The 15908-nt window shown below is 49.6% G+C and overlaps 3 protein-coding genes across 3 annotated transcripts; all 3 read left to right on the top strand.

The window, feature by feature from the left end:
- The first annotated feature begins 2524 nt into the window (after window positions 1-2524).
- Window positions 2525-5154, top strand: DEU56DRAFT_768872 (RabGAP/TBC). The gene is made up of 4 exons (XM_041351264.1): window positions 2525-3688; window positions 3741-4229; window positions 4282-4706; window positions 4759-5154. Exons 1-4 carry the CDS (start codon window positions 2667-2669, stop codon window positions 4959-4961), a joined length of 2139 nt encoding a protein of 712 aa, XP_041214954.1. The 5' UTR covers window positions 2525-2666; the 3' UTR covers window positions 4962-5154.
- An 884-nt stretch (window positions 5155-6038) lies between these two features.
- DEU56DRAFT_768876 (adaptin N terminal region-domain-containing protein) lies at window positions 6039-9647 on the top strand. The gene is made up of 12 exons (XM_041351265.1): window positions 6039-6137; window positions 6206-6489; window positions 6542-6703; window positions 6761-6995; window positions 7051-7190; window positions 7239-7452; window positions 7503-7648; window positions 7697-8163; window positions 8216-8456; window positions 8516-8971; window positions 9025-9160; window positions 9207-9647. The coding sequence occupies exons 2-12, from the start codon at window positions 6334-6336 to the stop codon at window positions 9551-9553; spliced, it is 2700 nt and encodes an 899-aa protein (XP_041214955.1). The 5' UTR covers window positions 6039-6137; window positions 6206-6333; the 3' UTR covers window positions 9554-9647.
- Window positions 9648-15467: 5820 nt separating this feature from the next.
- DEU56DRAFT_724843 (uncharacterized protein) lies at window positions 15468-15746 on the top strand (the record flags this gene model as incomplete). The annotated part of the gene is made up of 1 exon (XM_041347836.1): window positions 15468-15746. A coding segment is annotated over one exon (279 nt), but the record flags the coding sequence as incomplete, so codon positions are not given.
- Between the last annotated feature and the right edge of the window lie 162 nt (window positions 15747-15908).

Consider the following 15908-nt stretch of genomic DNA (forward strand, 5'->3'; position numbering starts at 1 on the left):
CAGCTCGCCGCTAAATTATCGCTCCCTGCCTTTTGCAGAGTCCCTTTGAATACAAATGCATCGGCTAGTAGCTAATATTTCCTCTAGCATTTCAATCCATATTGCATTGACACGCTTGCTGGAAGTACGTAGATCACTGAGTCTCGTACCTCTTATGAATCTTTTATTTTTCTACTAATAAACAGACACAAAGTCTTTGGTTATTTTTGTTACCCTAGACAAGCCACACAGCTTGCAAAGAACCTGATAATTAATAGGCGAGACACCGCCGTCTAAGTTCTGTCATGGGCAAATCATGGGACCACCGGAGGAATCCGAGAAGCGCTCGCGCACAAGTTTTCTCCGATTCCTTAAACAAAGATCTAGTTGGAGAGCGACTAGCTGAATAAGTGCAGTGGGCGCGACTACTGATCAGCGTTGCCGAGTCCTAAAGCATTTTAGTGGTATTATTCATTCATATGACATGCAGCGTCAATCCTGGCCGATTACTTAATGACGCACCGGTTTTGAAGATCTATGGGCTGAAGGCCCGAAATCACCGTCTCTGTCAAATCGAAGGAAGTTGCGCGCGCCAATGCGTGTTTAGTGTTGCTTGAGCCCACGGAGAAAAAACAGTAGATCAGGGCTACGGGGTCACTGAACCGGACGGCCAGGGTGTGTTTTCAAAAAATCGAGTATCGACACCGCTAGGTCAAACACTAATTCTCCTCGGTATATGTCAGCTACCCTGACCGGGGCATTGGCTTTCGGCGTCATTAAAGCACAGCCAGGAATCACCCTGAAGAGCAATTCAGTTGAGCCCATGCTCAGCGTGAAGAATAGGTTGCGAAAGACAGCGGGAAAAATTAGCTGTTCGAGTAGTAGTGGTCACCGTAGTTGCGGCGATTCGCGAGCTAACTGCGATCAGGTTAGAAACAATATGTGATAGCCCAGCTCGTCACCTATTCTTGTAACACCCCCAACATCCTCGGCGACATAGCATGAGCTCGACCGAGGACCATCCGATTCCGGTATAGGGATAATCAATGATCCAATTAACAGAATGTGGCATTTCGAATTCCGTGGAGTATATGGAGCTGCAGCCTTCGAATTCGAATTGGACAGATCTCTGCTCAAATAGAGCGACATAGCTATTGCTAAGGGGCTGAGATACAGTGCTTATTTAGAGGTAGCTTTCCGCCAGTCATATATGGCCGCCTTCCACGACGTCAATGGTGGCCTGGGTAATCAGGCGGATGGCTAATCCGAAGGCGCTTAGTCTCCGCTAGGTAGACCAATAGAAGGAAGTAAGACGGTCGTTCTTTCCATAGAGCCGCCGGACAGTTTTACTATATTCTCTCGTGTGAGCTCATAACGGACCGTGACAAACTTGCAACTAACCAGAACTTTCCGGCGCCGACTATTTTCGATCGTTTCTGTTTTTGCTTCTGATCGTCGAACACAAATACAGGTTGCCAGTGCAGGTTATATCAGAGAGGTGGTCTATGGACTGAGTCCATCGCCACATATAGAACGACCATTTTGCGTGTTGATAGCGACTGGCGCGAAGCATTTGCGATAACTTCTTTGACAGCGTGGAGCGTGTGCAGTTTCAGTGACGATAAAATCATCGGAAGAAGATCGTACTTCATAAGAAGACCGATCGTACTGAAATCCGGGAGATGTACAACTTTATTCCATGGAGTACATGGAGAGCCTGAAAAATTCGAATTGGGCAGTCTGGACTGCTTTCGAACCGAGCGATTGTTGCTCTAGGGAACCGAGATGTGGGATGCGCTTCTGTCCAACGTCTTTTCTTCCCAACAGTAAGTTACCATCCAGAGCGTCGTGTCCGCTTTGCCCTGTAATACCGCCTTCCATGCCGTCTTATGACGGTCTCGGTAATTGCGGGGTTCGGGCTGCATATATGGGACTGTGATTCCGCCCGTGCTTTTGGGAAAAATGTAGACTGCCAGCATGGATTATATCAGAATATGGCCGTTAATTGCCACTGGGGTGGAGTCTGGACGGTCGTTGGACTGATCTCATTGCCACGTATAAATCAGCCGTTTTGCGCGTCGGCAGCGGCTGGTGCGAAGTAGTTACTTCGGGAGCAGAGGAACGTGTGCAGTTTCAGTGATGATATCGGACGAAGCTTCGTATGCGAATGATTGATTGAGTCCCCGCATGAACCAAGCGCTCGAGGATAAGTTATCGGTGGGAAGCTCTGTCCATTGGAGACCACCTGAATGGCTGTTAGATGCCATTGCCCACGAAAATTAGTACTCTGAGATTATCTCACTCTGTGAATGCAAGTCTGGAGAGTGGTATGATGGGTATGCCGGTGATCAAATCATAGAACCGGGTTTCGTCCATGCCCGGAATGGCGGTGTTGAGATCTTGTGCTAACGTTGAAGCTTTGAAGGTAGTATCTGTTACAGAACTTGATTGCTATGTGCAATTAATGGATAAGTGGAGTAACGTTACTGAAATTGCCATGCCAGCTGGCAGCCAGCGTGTGGCTGTTGTGGACTAAGACTGACTTCGCCTGAAGCGGCGTTCATTGAAATCTCTCATCCAAAGTCCTCAAAGGGCCAATCCACTTTTCCCAAGCTTCTTCCTCCGACGCTCCTTCAATTCGATTCCCTTTTTTTCTCCAAGCTTTTCTGGCCTGATTTCTCTATTTTATGGAGACTCCGTCGTCGTCCACCACCCTCGCGCTGCCGAAACAATCACCAAGTCGCCATCCGAGGTCATCGCCATCGTCGACAGCATCATCCGTTCCAGAGTTTTATTCATCATCGTCGACAGACAGAGAACGCAGTTCAACTGAATCTGCCATATTTACAATCTACTCCATGTACGGCGACGACGAAGAACAAGCCAGCTGGACTGCTTCTTCAACCTTCGAGGATCCTTCCAAAGAACTCGACTTGTCCCTGGGGAACAGCTTCGCTTACAGTAACTTTTTTAATCAAAGAACTTCATATGTTTCCAATACCGACACTACATATATCGACCTATCCTCAGACATGAAGCCTTTTGGCAAATTGTCAAACCCTCATGATCGGACACGGCTATCGGCAACCTCGAATGGTTCTGCCAACTCGTCCTATCCACTCCCACTTTCTGATCGTACCAGTTCGTCTTCTCATGGAAGAGACACTTTGGAACTTCCTACACGTTCCAAGCGCGTTCCTCCCATCCCAACTCGCCCCAAAAGTGCTCTCACTTCATATAGTTCTTCGACTGACCTAGACGCCGTTTCACCTCCTGTATCACATCTTACGCCTCCCCACAGTCGTTCACCATCCCTGCTGAGAAGCAGAGAATTCCCTGTCCCTGAACCTACTTTGGTTCTCACCCCCCCACAGCCGACGTCTTCTTTAATCCCACCACCCTCTCAAACCCCATCTTCTTCTCCCACAACTAAACAGCAGTCGAAATTGAGTTCTCCGTCTAGCAAAGTCTCCCTGGTGCCCTCAGAAGGTGAAGATCTGGACGCGTTCCACGTGCGGAGTACGTATGCACACCTTGACGCGATTGGTGTCAAGGGCGACGGCTACGAGGAGGGCGTCGAACGCACGCGTGCACGAATACGTGCCAGTAGAGGAAGTGAGTTACGCGCAGAGGCTGCTCTGGCTGGTCCCTCGGAGAAATCCCGAGAACTTGAACCTGAAGAGCTCAAAGTGCTATCAAGCTTAGATCGGTAAGCTTCGATCGGGGGAGCACGTCCTCTGAAATCTTATTTTTGCAACTAGCTATGGATTCTTCATCGTACCATCTCACGACCGACTGGTTCTACTCCCATCTGGTCCTCTGCTTAAACGATTAGCGTCAGTCAGGGCTGGCTCGAAAAAATCATCCCCGAGCCATGCTGTGTCTGTCAGCTCACTTCCCGCAGCTTCATCTCCGCTCAAGGAACAGATGCGGGTTGCCAAGTGGGACAGGATGCTGGAAGTCCGTAGTCGCGACAGTGGCGGAAATGTAGAATCGTGGGGTATCAAGGCATCGAAAACGCACAAGCTTCGCCAGAGGGTATACAAGGGGATCCCTGACAGGTGGAGAAGGGCAGCTTGGGAGGTGCTCATGAATCGGTTTTCGAAATCCGGATGCGAGGCAGTTGAGCAGCTCGAAGAGTGCTATCGGCAAGACTTGGAGAGGCCCTCAAGCTACGACATTCAGGTCGACTTGGATGTGCCAAGAACGATCAGTGGTCACGTCCTGTTTCGCACGCGGTACGGACTAGGGTACGTTTCGGTTCCCCCTTTGATCCTGCCAAGGTTGATCCCCTTACTTCAGGCAACGTTCCCTGTTTCACGTCCTGCACTCCTTCTCGTTACGATGCCATCAATGTGGCTACGTGCAGGGCATGGGTCCTATTGCTGCGACTCTCCTATGCTACTTCGAGCCTGAAAAAGTTTATGCCGCCCTTTCCCGCTTACATGATACCTACAATATGCATACCATCTTTTCCCCCGGTTTTCCAGGACTACTGCAGGCCATTTACGTCCAGGAACGAATCATGGAATCGAAGATGCCAGACGTGTACGCCGCTTTCAAGCAACATATGATTTCTACGACTTCATACGCGACAAAATGGTACATCACGCTATTTGCCAATTCCGTCCCTTTTCAGACGCAGCTCCGGTTATGGGACGCGTATCTCTTAGAGGGGGAAGACCTTTTCATTGCGGTGGCAATTTCCATCGTATGGGTCTATCGAGGCATGTCGCTCTTCATTTATGCAATGATCTTCAATCTGACGTCAATCAATAGATCACATTACATCCGATTCTGCCAATTTCGAAACCATACTCTCCCTCCTCTCCTCTTTTTTCGTACCCGAAGACGATGACTCACTTCTATCCTGGATAGAACGCATGCTCGGCGACAAAAAGCTGCGAATACAGATGGCGCAGTGGCGTCAGGACTGGACCAAGCTTGTCGCGTCAGGTAGGGATGGTGATGCGCTTCTATAGCATCGCCCCCTGTCTCTCGGGTTTATATTCCCATCCCCTTCCTTGCTACTGCTTCCGCCATTAATCCTCTACGTCTTGATATCAGACTTGCATTGTTATTGGAACGCTTGGTATATATTGCGACCGCATCACTGTCGTTGTACTCACTCTCACTGCCATTGTTCGCATCATTAATGGAATCAGTTAAATTCAATCTTTATGAATGCTAATGCAGCTTGATTTGGTATCGCAAGTATCATTGATGCATGTGCCATATGAACGTTCCTTCTAGAGTTACCCGTTAACCAAACTCACCCACTGACTGGCATAGCTCATGGCCATTTGGCGCCAAAGGTAACGAGATACTGCGCGGAGCTATCACCATGCTTACAATCTCTGCAGATCATTTGATGTGTTCAACGCACTAGTGTATTCTCAGTCATCTAGTGCCCGAACGAAGCCCGAATGACCATCATAATTTCCTATCACCCTTCAGCGCCTTCTGGCCATAGCCGCATTACTCAACATGTGTAGGAACGAATCATTGCTGAAAACGGAACATCCCCGAAGGACCGTCTAGTTACACAAGACACATTGATTGTTCGTGGAGTTGACCGTAGTCCACTGGATTTAAAATTATTATCCCCATTAACCGGGAGCGGCCACAATGCAAACGCAGTACTCACAGCCAGCTCCTTGATGAATGTTGAGAGTGATGCTATCGTTGCCAAACATTGTAATTTGGCGTAACTTGTTGTCATGCGTTCTGTTCTTGAACTTCATGCTGATATGGTGCTCACCTTGTGGATCTTTGGAGAGCTCGAAAGCGACGATAGATCTATGGCCGGCTAGCGGAACTACGAATCAGCCTAGGGGTATAAATATTGCACGGATGTACTGATACTAGTAATGTCATGATTATTATTCGTCGTGATCGTATCGTCAAGGTGCAAGGGCTTATAACCAACTAGATGGACGTTGATGATACGGTATGATACTAAGCTGATGCAAACAGAGCATAAACAACGCGGTCTACCGAACTGGTCACGAGACCAAAATAAGTCAGTGAGTTATTATGTAATTTATACTTCTGTGGTTCTGGGCAGCACCGCGAATAAGGGTCCTGCCAGTGGGTGCGGTATACATACGACGTGAGTAACGAAAGAAAGATCGCGACCGAACCAGGCGAACCCTTCTGTGAGTTCTTCGTATCTGCTGCTACTCGTGGTGGACGCGCTGACTGTTATCATGTGACTATATATTAGTGCTGCAGTTGACCCACCTTCAAGCTACTCAAGCTAGTCTCGTCCACGTACCTTTCAACGTCATTCAATACATCTGCCAAACATCTGCTACTCGTAATTTCCAGGGCTGATAACCGTCGATTCTTGCCATGTGGGAGCGCACGCTCCAGGATCTCATTCGTGGCCTGCGGGCTAACAAGAATGACGAAAGCAAATTCATTGGACAGGCCATGGACGAGATCAGGCGTGAAATCAAGAGCAAGGACATGGCGCTTAAGGCTGGTGCTGTCATGAAACTTACATATGTGCGCTGCTCTTACTCTCTCGACCAGCTCCGAGCATGACATCCTTTTGTAGCTGGACATGCTAGGATATGACATGAGCTGGGCTTCCTTTCATATCGTAGAGGTCATGTCGTCCCCCAAGATTCATATCAAGAGTGTAGGATATCTTGGTGCCGTCCAGTCGTTCAACGAGGACACGGACGTATTGATGTTGACTACCAATTTGCTCAAGAAGGTAAGAGGCAATGGCTCCAGCTCTTTACTGTGAAACAACCCGTTGAATCACATCTAGGATCTAAGTTCAACGCCTGCAGACGCCGCGGTCACGCTAAACGGCGTTTCTTCTATTATGACCGCAGACCTTGCACGCGACCTCAGTCCTGATTTGGTCGGTATGCTCAACCACTCCCGACCCCACATACGCAAGAGAGCAGTTGCTGCTATGTATAGGGTTTTTGAGAAGTACCCTGAGGCTCTCCATCATGGTATTGGTCGATTGCAGGAAAAGCTAGAAGATTCTGATCCAGGTCAGCCCAAGCTAGACGAGATCAAGCTGCCTGTTTAACCAAGGCACACACCCAGGTGTGGTCTGTGCGACTGTAAATGTCTTGTGTGAACTCGCCCGGCGAAACCCCCAAGACTACCTTCCGCTTGCCCCGCAGCTCTTCCATCTCCTAACCACGTCATCTAACAACTGGATGCTCATTAAGATTGTCAAGTTGGTATGGACATCCCTTGCTTTTATTACGAGCCCTGCTTACTCTTATTAGTTTGGTTGTCTCTCTCCTCATGAACCGCGGCTAGTAAAGAAACTGCAACCACCGATCACTGACCTCATATCTACGACTTCCGCGATATCCCTTTTATACGAGTGTGTACACACATGTATCATCGGTAATATGCTACAGGGCATCACTGGCGACTCGCTTGCGCGGACATGTGTGTCCAAACTCGCAGCCTTCATTGAGGATCCGGATCAGAATCGTTTGTGATTTACGTTGTCCTTGAGATCGGTGTGACTAACTGAGCTACAGTGAAGTACATTGCCTTGCTTGCCATGGTGAAGATTGTACCTACGCACCCCCACTTGGTCGCAGAGCACCAAGATACAATCCTTTCAAGTGTCGATGATGAAGATATTAGCATCCGGATGCGTGCGCTAGATCTACTTTCAGCACTCGTAAGTTATCGCAAGGCTTCTTATTCCCGTCGATCACAATTTCTGCAGGTCAATCGGGACAATCTACAATCAATTGTGCAGCAGGTGCTGTCGCATCTTGTCAAGCCCGAATCCTCCGTCATTCCGTCTGCAGTGCAATCTCTATCTCAACACATCATTCCGTCTACTCCTGCAAAGTCCCTGAGTGCACCATCTCAGTCCACCGCCTACCGCCTTGTCCTCTCACAACGGATCATGACAATGTGTTCTCAGAACACGTATGACAACGTCACTGATTTCGAATGGTACCTCTCAGTCCTCGTTGATCTCGCATACGTATCGAACGTGGACATTGGCACCCAAATTCGTGACCAGCTAGTAGACGTTGTCGGACGCGTAAGAGCAGCTAGGAGCTACGCTGTTAAGTTGATGGTGAAAGTATTGTCTGATGATACATTTATGCTACATGCTGGTGAGCAAGGTAGCTGTTCCGAGGTGCTGTGGGCGGCGGCTTGGATATGTGGAGAGTACTGCAGGTGCGTTTCACGAATTCACTCCCTTCCGATATGCTGAACGATTTTGCAATAGTGAGCTTTCTGCGCCGGACGAACTTATTCCCTACTTGCTCCAGCCAGAGATTGCGTCTCTGAGGTCTGACATAACTGCCGTATGCATACAATCAGCCACGAAACTCTTCGGATACTGGGCTTCTGAAGCGGCAAAGCAATGGACGGAGAGCTTCATCGAAGACCTCAAGAGAGCCGTCGATATTATGATTGAACAGATGGAACAATTTGCATCGAGCACCCAGATCGAGGTCCAAGAACGTGTGAGTGACGATGATCACAGCGATCAAGGATCCGCAAAATAATCAATTTATTTTTATAGGCCGCGAACGTTCTTCAGCTGCTTATTTTCATCAAGCGCGACGTAGCGATATACAAGCCAAAGCAGGAAAATGACTTCTCAGACTCGAGTGTAGCCGCCTTCGACCCCGTATCAGAACCGAGTTTTCCAAAGAGTCTTTACCTCATCCAACCACTCTTCACATCGTACGAGCTCAATCCTGTCGCATCCATTGCGCAAGCTAGTGTGCCCGTTCCTGACGGGCTTGACCTGGACGCGTGGATTGTGCCATCAATGCAAGAACGCGTCGCGGAAGAGGGTGACGACGGCGATGTGACTGAGCGGAAGATCAAGAGGGGCAAGAAAGGGAAAGAGAGGGAATCTGCAAGCAGGACGAAGGTCAAGGGCGGGAAGAAGAAGCAGAAGGAGGGGGGCTACAAGGAGGAACTTACACCGCAAGAAGAGGAGACAGCAGAAGAAAAGGCTGAGCGAGAGAGGGTAAGCATTTACCATAATCTCCACATACGTCGACTCAAACTAACGTTTCACAGCTTAAGGCGGAACGGCTGGAACGAATGCGGGACGACCCGTACTACATTATGGATGACCGACCTCAAAAGCCTCCTGCAGAGGATGTCGATTCAATACCCGTTGTCCGACTGGACGGTCCCTTACCACTGCCAAAAGGTACATTTCTCTACACGCATGTGAACAAGACTGATATCCCTTGCAGAAGAACCTCGTCTTCCCGGGCTGAGAAGCAGCGCGTCAATGCGATCCACTCCTCCGTCGTTTGTCGTGGAAAGAGAGGGCGAGATGCCTGCCGGCGTTGTTATCACTCCGCAATCGTCAGTTCCTGCGCCACCCTCACGGCGCCCAACTCCAAATCCGTTTGACATTACCGCGACACCTCCGCCTCCCCTTCCTTCTTTCCAATCATACGAAGTTCCTGACGACGAACTCCGCACGAGCACTCCAGAGCCCATCAAAGTCACACGTGCAAAGAAGAAGGGAACAAGTACAGCAAAGAAGAAACGGACAGTGAAGACAGGGGATGAAGCTACAGTAGTTGCACATTAACGTAATACATATAGCACTGGCGCTCGGCGCTCATCCCCAACTCGTTTTTTGTGTTGATACTCAGGCAAAAGCTGAAAATTGAGAGTGAGGCATCGAGATACATTCGTCGGTCATTGAATCATTTCCGTTTGAGAAAAGTACAAGACCAGAGTATTTCTGAATCATTTCTCACGGTCCTCTCTTGTAGTGCATCATGATCATTGTTCTCTTCAAAGTGCTCTCCGTCTTCTCGAGCTGGCAGTATCAGTTACTGAACCAGACAAAATCATAGTGCTCTATAGGTCAATGCATATAAAGAACAAAGCAGGGGCGTTTCCTATGCATGACAGGAAATACCATCCTAGACCCACGAAGCTATGTCACGGTGGATCAACAACGTGAGTAGGTAAAAATACACAGAATCTGAAGACTACCATGTGGTCGAGGACCGAGGTTGACGAACGTTGACGACCCGATGAACGGAGACTTGGAGCTTTCGTCAACTTATGTGTGTGATTTGGCAGAGCACATTCGAGGCTTCAGCCCATCTTACCGTTATTCCTTGTGTTGCTGACACAAATTGACATTTAGGCTATGTTGTCCACTCGAGCTTAAAGTAAACTGTTCAACGAGGTAAACCGTTTTTCTTCCGACTCAGTCTCGTACTAAAAATATCTGATGGTGATGTAGAATCGCTAATACCGAATACCCTGGGGCCGAATTAATTCTTTGTACTTGCGTGCAGCACGTCATGCGTTATCTGCATTGTGACGATCAACACAGCGTTTCCCCTAATAGACGAATGTCATTACGGAACGTTGGATGAATGAATACAAGTTGTTTTGAATGACGTGACTGGGACTCACCGTTTCTCCCACAACCCACCGTTTCACTCAGACTGGTCCTCAACCTCTAATTATTCACAATGACCAAAGATCATATCAATCAATCGAGGGATTCAAGGTCAGGCCCTCCTCCAGAATTTCGTCCATCTAGCGAAGCAATAGCTGTTGAAAGCTCTGTACGTTGCTCATGAGGATCACTTGTCCATCCCACTTGAAATACTGACTTCTACGCGCAAATTATTAAGGTGCGACCTCCAAGCAAAGTCCGTCTGTTTCTGCGCAAGGTTAAGAACGGTGTGACCAAGAAGATTTCTGTGAGTCGAGATACTTAGCTGCACTGTAATAAGGCTGAGATCGTACACAAACTCTCGAACTTGAAGGATTCTAGCAGCCGCGACCATGTTCTACCGAACGTTGATCGTGAAGGTGCTTCATCGATTCCGAATATCGAGGTACACCGTCTTTTCGTCCATGTGCTCTCTCTAACTTCTTGTGGTCGCACAGGTTCAGGATGCCCCTTCTGCCGGTGTGGAACAAGGTACTAATCCCCATTTGGTGGACACGGAAGTTCGGAATGCCCGTGATGCTGCAGATCAGATGAATACGCGTTCGCCTACGAGTACTGTAGTATCCGCAGGCGGAAATGCATCAGCGGATCTCGATAAGGCAAACAATGTCGAGGCCACTTATCTCAAACCCCTCAGGATATTCGACTCTGTTATCGGGACGCTCGTGGATGTATGAGTTCTTCCTCTCAATCGGAACCGCACTAATCCCGATCCATAGGTACATCCATATGCAAAGATGGCACTGGGCGTATTGTCTTGTGCATCGAGAGTATGTTTGGTTTTACTCTCATCCACATGTCATGCTCAACAGTTACCCGTGCAGATCATTCTTGCTCAAGTGTATCGCGATGAAGCTGTACTCAACCTTCTCAAGAAGTTGGGTCAAGTTTACGGCTTCATGACAGAAGACAAGACACTTCACCAGATACTGTCTATGCGCACTATCCTTGGAGATATATCTCAGCAGACCCTTGAATGTGCTCGTTTTATCAAGTATTATTCGGAGACCAAGAACTTTTGTGAGTCATCCACGGCCCATTGCGCTTTGCCGATTCTGATTCCTATACCATCATCACAGGGGAGAGACTCAAGAAAAACGTTCTTGCCGAAACAAATGACACGATTCAGCGGTACAATGACGTGTTAGATGCGCTCATGCAAAACGCCCGAGACCAGGTCATTCGGGATGTAGCAATCGTTGTTCACCGTATAGGTAAGGATTCAGACGTACTTCTGATTCGACGTTCAATCATATTTCTTCAGATGACGAACTGAACCTCAGTGGTATGGCTTATGCAGCGGGCGCAGGACTCGATACCAGGAAGCGATGTCTATCAGGGACGCGCACGGATATTCTCTCCAAGGTTATGGGATGGATCAACGACCGTAGAGATGATGTTCCGCGCGTGCTATGGCTATCTGGCCCTGCTGGGACAGGTAAATCAGCCATTGCTCATACGATCGCTAGCTCGTTCGTCGGGGTGGGGGGGCTTGGTTCTTGTTACTGCTTCGACCGAAACACCGATCATCGCCATGACAAGGTTTTCTCCACCATCGCGCGCGACCTCGCCGACCGTAATCTGGAGATGAGACGAGCATTGGCGGACGCAGTCCAAAACGCAAATGCGCTCAAGACCACAGTGGATATCGTCCAACAATGGCAGAAGCTTCTGATGGAACCGCTAGGGAAGCTCTCTGAGTCGACCGTAGGCCCTGTCGTGATCGTGATCGACGCACTGGACGAGAGTGGAAAATCAGTCAAGACACGAAGCGACCTTCTCCGCATTCTTTCCGGTAAACTTCAGGACGCAGCTGTTCCCAAAATCACGGAACTCCCAAAGAACTTTCGAATCATTGTTACTTCTCGCCCTCTCCGTGACATAGAAGTTGCATTTGCGGATGCCCAACATATTGAACGAATATCTATGGACGAAATTCCACCAGCCATCGCAGAGGGCGATATCTATACCTACGTGTCGACGAAGCTGGAAGGGCTGTCAGATTTTGGGAGCAGAGAATTTGAAGTCCTCGCTAAGAAAGCAGATGGCCTTTTCGAATGGGCACGTCTTGCTTGCGAATCTATCGAAGCACCCCCTGCCGGCTTCTCTCCAATGGATTCCTTCAATAACGTGGTGTCTCGCGATCCTGCCAAACGGGAACACTTGTTGTATGATATGTATGACTTCATGTTGACAGAGATTATGCGACAGGACAGATACGCAAATGCCGAGTTCCAGGAAACACGGCTAGCGAGGTTTCGTTCTGTGTTGGGACAAATCCTTGGCGCAGCTGAACCCCTCCCTTTAGAGTCCTTGAATGTCATGCGGAGCCATTTTCCAGACCAGAAGGAGCATTACAAGGTTGAGGTCGTGGTCGAACATATGGGATCCCTCCTCAGCGGCACCACCAACTCATCTACCCCCATCCGACCCCTTCATGCATCCTTTCGTGACTTCCTGACGGACCGATCACGCAGTGGGGATTTTTTCATCGACGTGTCGAAGGTGCAACCCAACATTGCTTTTGCATCACTCAAAGTGATGCAACACGACCTTTCCTTGAATATCTGTGGTTTAAAGTCTTCATATCTTCCTAATCGTGAAGACACAGAGCTGCCAGAACGAATTCAAAGATGCATTTCCCCACATCTATCCTATTCCTCTCGATTCTGGCCTGCGCACATACGAAAAACATCCTTCGACGCGAAGCTCGCACAGGAAGTAAAACTATTCTTCAACCATGAGCGACTGCTCTTTTGGCTCGAAGTACTCGCCCTTATCGACGCGCTGAGTAGTGCAGTAGCTGCCCTGCCGCTCATTGCTCAATGGCTGAAGGTGAGCACATGGTTACCAAGCAGTATCATAATTATATGCGCGCTCACGCGACTGGCAGAGCCATGACGAATACAAAGATGTTTCATCCACTGCAATAGACGTGCAGAGATTCATCCAAGTCTTCGGAAGCATCATGTTACACAGCACACCACATCTATATGTATCAGCTCTGCCGTTCTCGCCTGCCAACTCCGCTATATCTAGAAATTTTGTTGCAAAATTTCCGAATATCCTTCATCTGGCATCTGGACGTGATGTGAATTGGCCAGTTGTTCAGAATGTGCTCAGTGGGCATACCGATTCGGTAAACTCAGTCTCGTTCTCCCCGGATGGGACTCGCATCGTGACTGGTTCGGACGATACGACTGTACGGCTGTGGGATGCAGCGACGGGGCAACCTGTTGGCGAGCCATTCTACGGACACACTGATTGGGTTCGATCAGTCTCATTCTCACCGGACGGAACTCGCATCGTATCTGGTTCGGAGGATAAGACTGTCCGGCTATGGGATGCAGCAACAGGTCACCCAGTTGGTGATCCATTGAAGGGACACACTGGTTCTGTTTACTCGGTCTCATTTTCGCCGAACGGAACTCGCATCGTGTCTGGTTCGAAAGATAAGACTGTCCGGCTGTGGGATGCAGCAACAGGGCAGCCAGTCGGAGAGCCCTTAGAGGAGCACACTGGTTCTGTTCACTCAGTGTCGTTCTCGCTGAACGGAACTCGCATAGTGACTGGTTCGAATGACCACACTATCCGGCTGTGGGATGTAGCAACATGGCAGCCAGTCGGGGAGCCCTTGGAGGGGCACATTGAGTCTGACTCAGTCTCGTTATCCCCAGATGGGACTCGCATCGCGACTGCTTCTAAGGACAACGCTGTCCTGCTGTGGGATGCAGTGACGGGGCAGTCAGTTGGGAAGCCCTTGTTGGGGCACACTTCTTCCGTTATTTCAGTTTCATTCTCGCCGGATGGGACTCGCATCGCAACAGGTTCGAATGACAATACTGTCCGGCTGTGGGATGCAGCAACAGGGCAGCCGGTTGGTGAAGCCTTGCTGGGGCACACTTCTTCGGTTACGTCAGTCTCGTTCTCGCCGGATGGGACTCGCATCGCAACTGGTTCAAATGACAAAACTGCCCGGCTGTGGGATGTAGCAACGGGGCAGCTAGTCGGTGAACCCTTGCGAGAACGCACGGATTTGGTTCGTTCAGTCTCGCTATCGCAGGATGGAACCAGCATCGCGACTGGTTCGACGCATGGCATCATCCGGTTGTGGGATGTAGCGTCAGGGAAACCTGTTGGTGAGCCCTTCCGCGGGCACACTGGTTGGGTTTGCTCAATCTCGTTATCGCCGCATGGGACCCGTGTTGCGACTCGTTTTGTGGATGACAGTGTCCGGCTGTGGGATGCAGCGACGGGGCAACCTGTTGGTGAGCCCTTGCGTGGGCACACTGATTGGGTTAGGTTCGTCTCATTCTCGCCCGACGGAACTCGTGTTGTGACTGGTTCGGAGGATAAGACTGTCCGGCTGTGGGATGCAGCAACAGGTTACCCAGTTGGTGAGCCATTGAAGGGGCACGCTGGTTCTGTTTACTCGGTCTCATTTTCGCCGAACGGAACTCGTATTGTGTCTGGTTCGGAGGATAGAACAATCCAGCTGTGGGATGCAGCAACAGGGCAGCCAGTAGGTGAACCCTTGCGAGGACACACTTCTTCTGTTTCTTCTGTCTCGTTCTCGCCGGATGGCACTCGCATCGTATCTGGTTCGAAGGATAAGACTGTCCGGCTGTGGGATGTAGCGACGGGGAAGCCAGTTGGTGAGCTCTTGCTGGGGCACACTGGTCCTGTTAACTCAGTCTCGTTCTCGCCGGATGGGACTCGCATCGCGTCTGGTTCGACGGATGACACTGTGCGGCTGTGGGATACAGTGACGGGGCACCCAGTGGGTGATTCCTTGCGGGGGCACACTGGTTCTATTTGCTCAGTCTCATTCTCGCCGGATGGGACTCGCATATTGTCTGGCTCGCTGGATCAAACTGTTCGGGTTTGGTGTGCAGCAGTTGAGCAGCCATCGCAGGATCCCGCCGCAACTTGCTCAGCATTCTCCTCGTATTCCAGTTGCACCAGGCACCCAGTGGAAACCACCCCTGCCATCACGCCTAATCCTGTGAAAGACGACTTCATCATTTCCTTCTCATCGAACCCAAAACACAGTCTGTACAACACTGCTGAGCTTATTGAGGGCACTTCCCATGATGACCGCAGATCAACCTCCTTTTCGCTGGGACCTGATGGATGGATGTTAGGACCCAATCGTCGGCTTCTATTCTGGGTACCGCCCGCTTCACGAGAGGCATTTTCTTATAATCCTCGGACGGCATTGGTGATGCTCAAAGGATGTATCGAGCTTGATTTGAGCCACATGGCACACGGAACACGCTGGCAGCGTTGCCGAGATGAGTGAGTACTATGTAGCCTTTTCTGGATCCCTCGCAATTAATCAACTGGATACTTCTAGCACTTTATAAACTTACTCCAGCAAAAAAATTAGAGCAGGTGCTCGTGGGGGCAGCAATACGAACTCTCAGCTGCAAGCTCATCGCGATCGCGGTTGGTATGAGAATTC

Source organism: Suillus clintonianus (assembly GCF_016758775.1).
Source record: "Suillus clintonianus strain FC179 chromosome Unknown DEU56scaffold_3, whole genome shotgun sequence".
Classification (NCBI taxonomy): domain Eukaryota; kingdom Fungi; phylum Basidiomycota; class Agaricomycetes; order Boletales; family Suillaceae; genus Suillus; species Suillus clintonianus.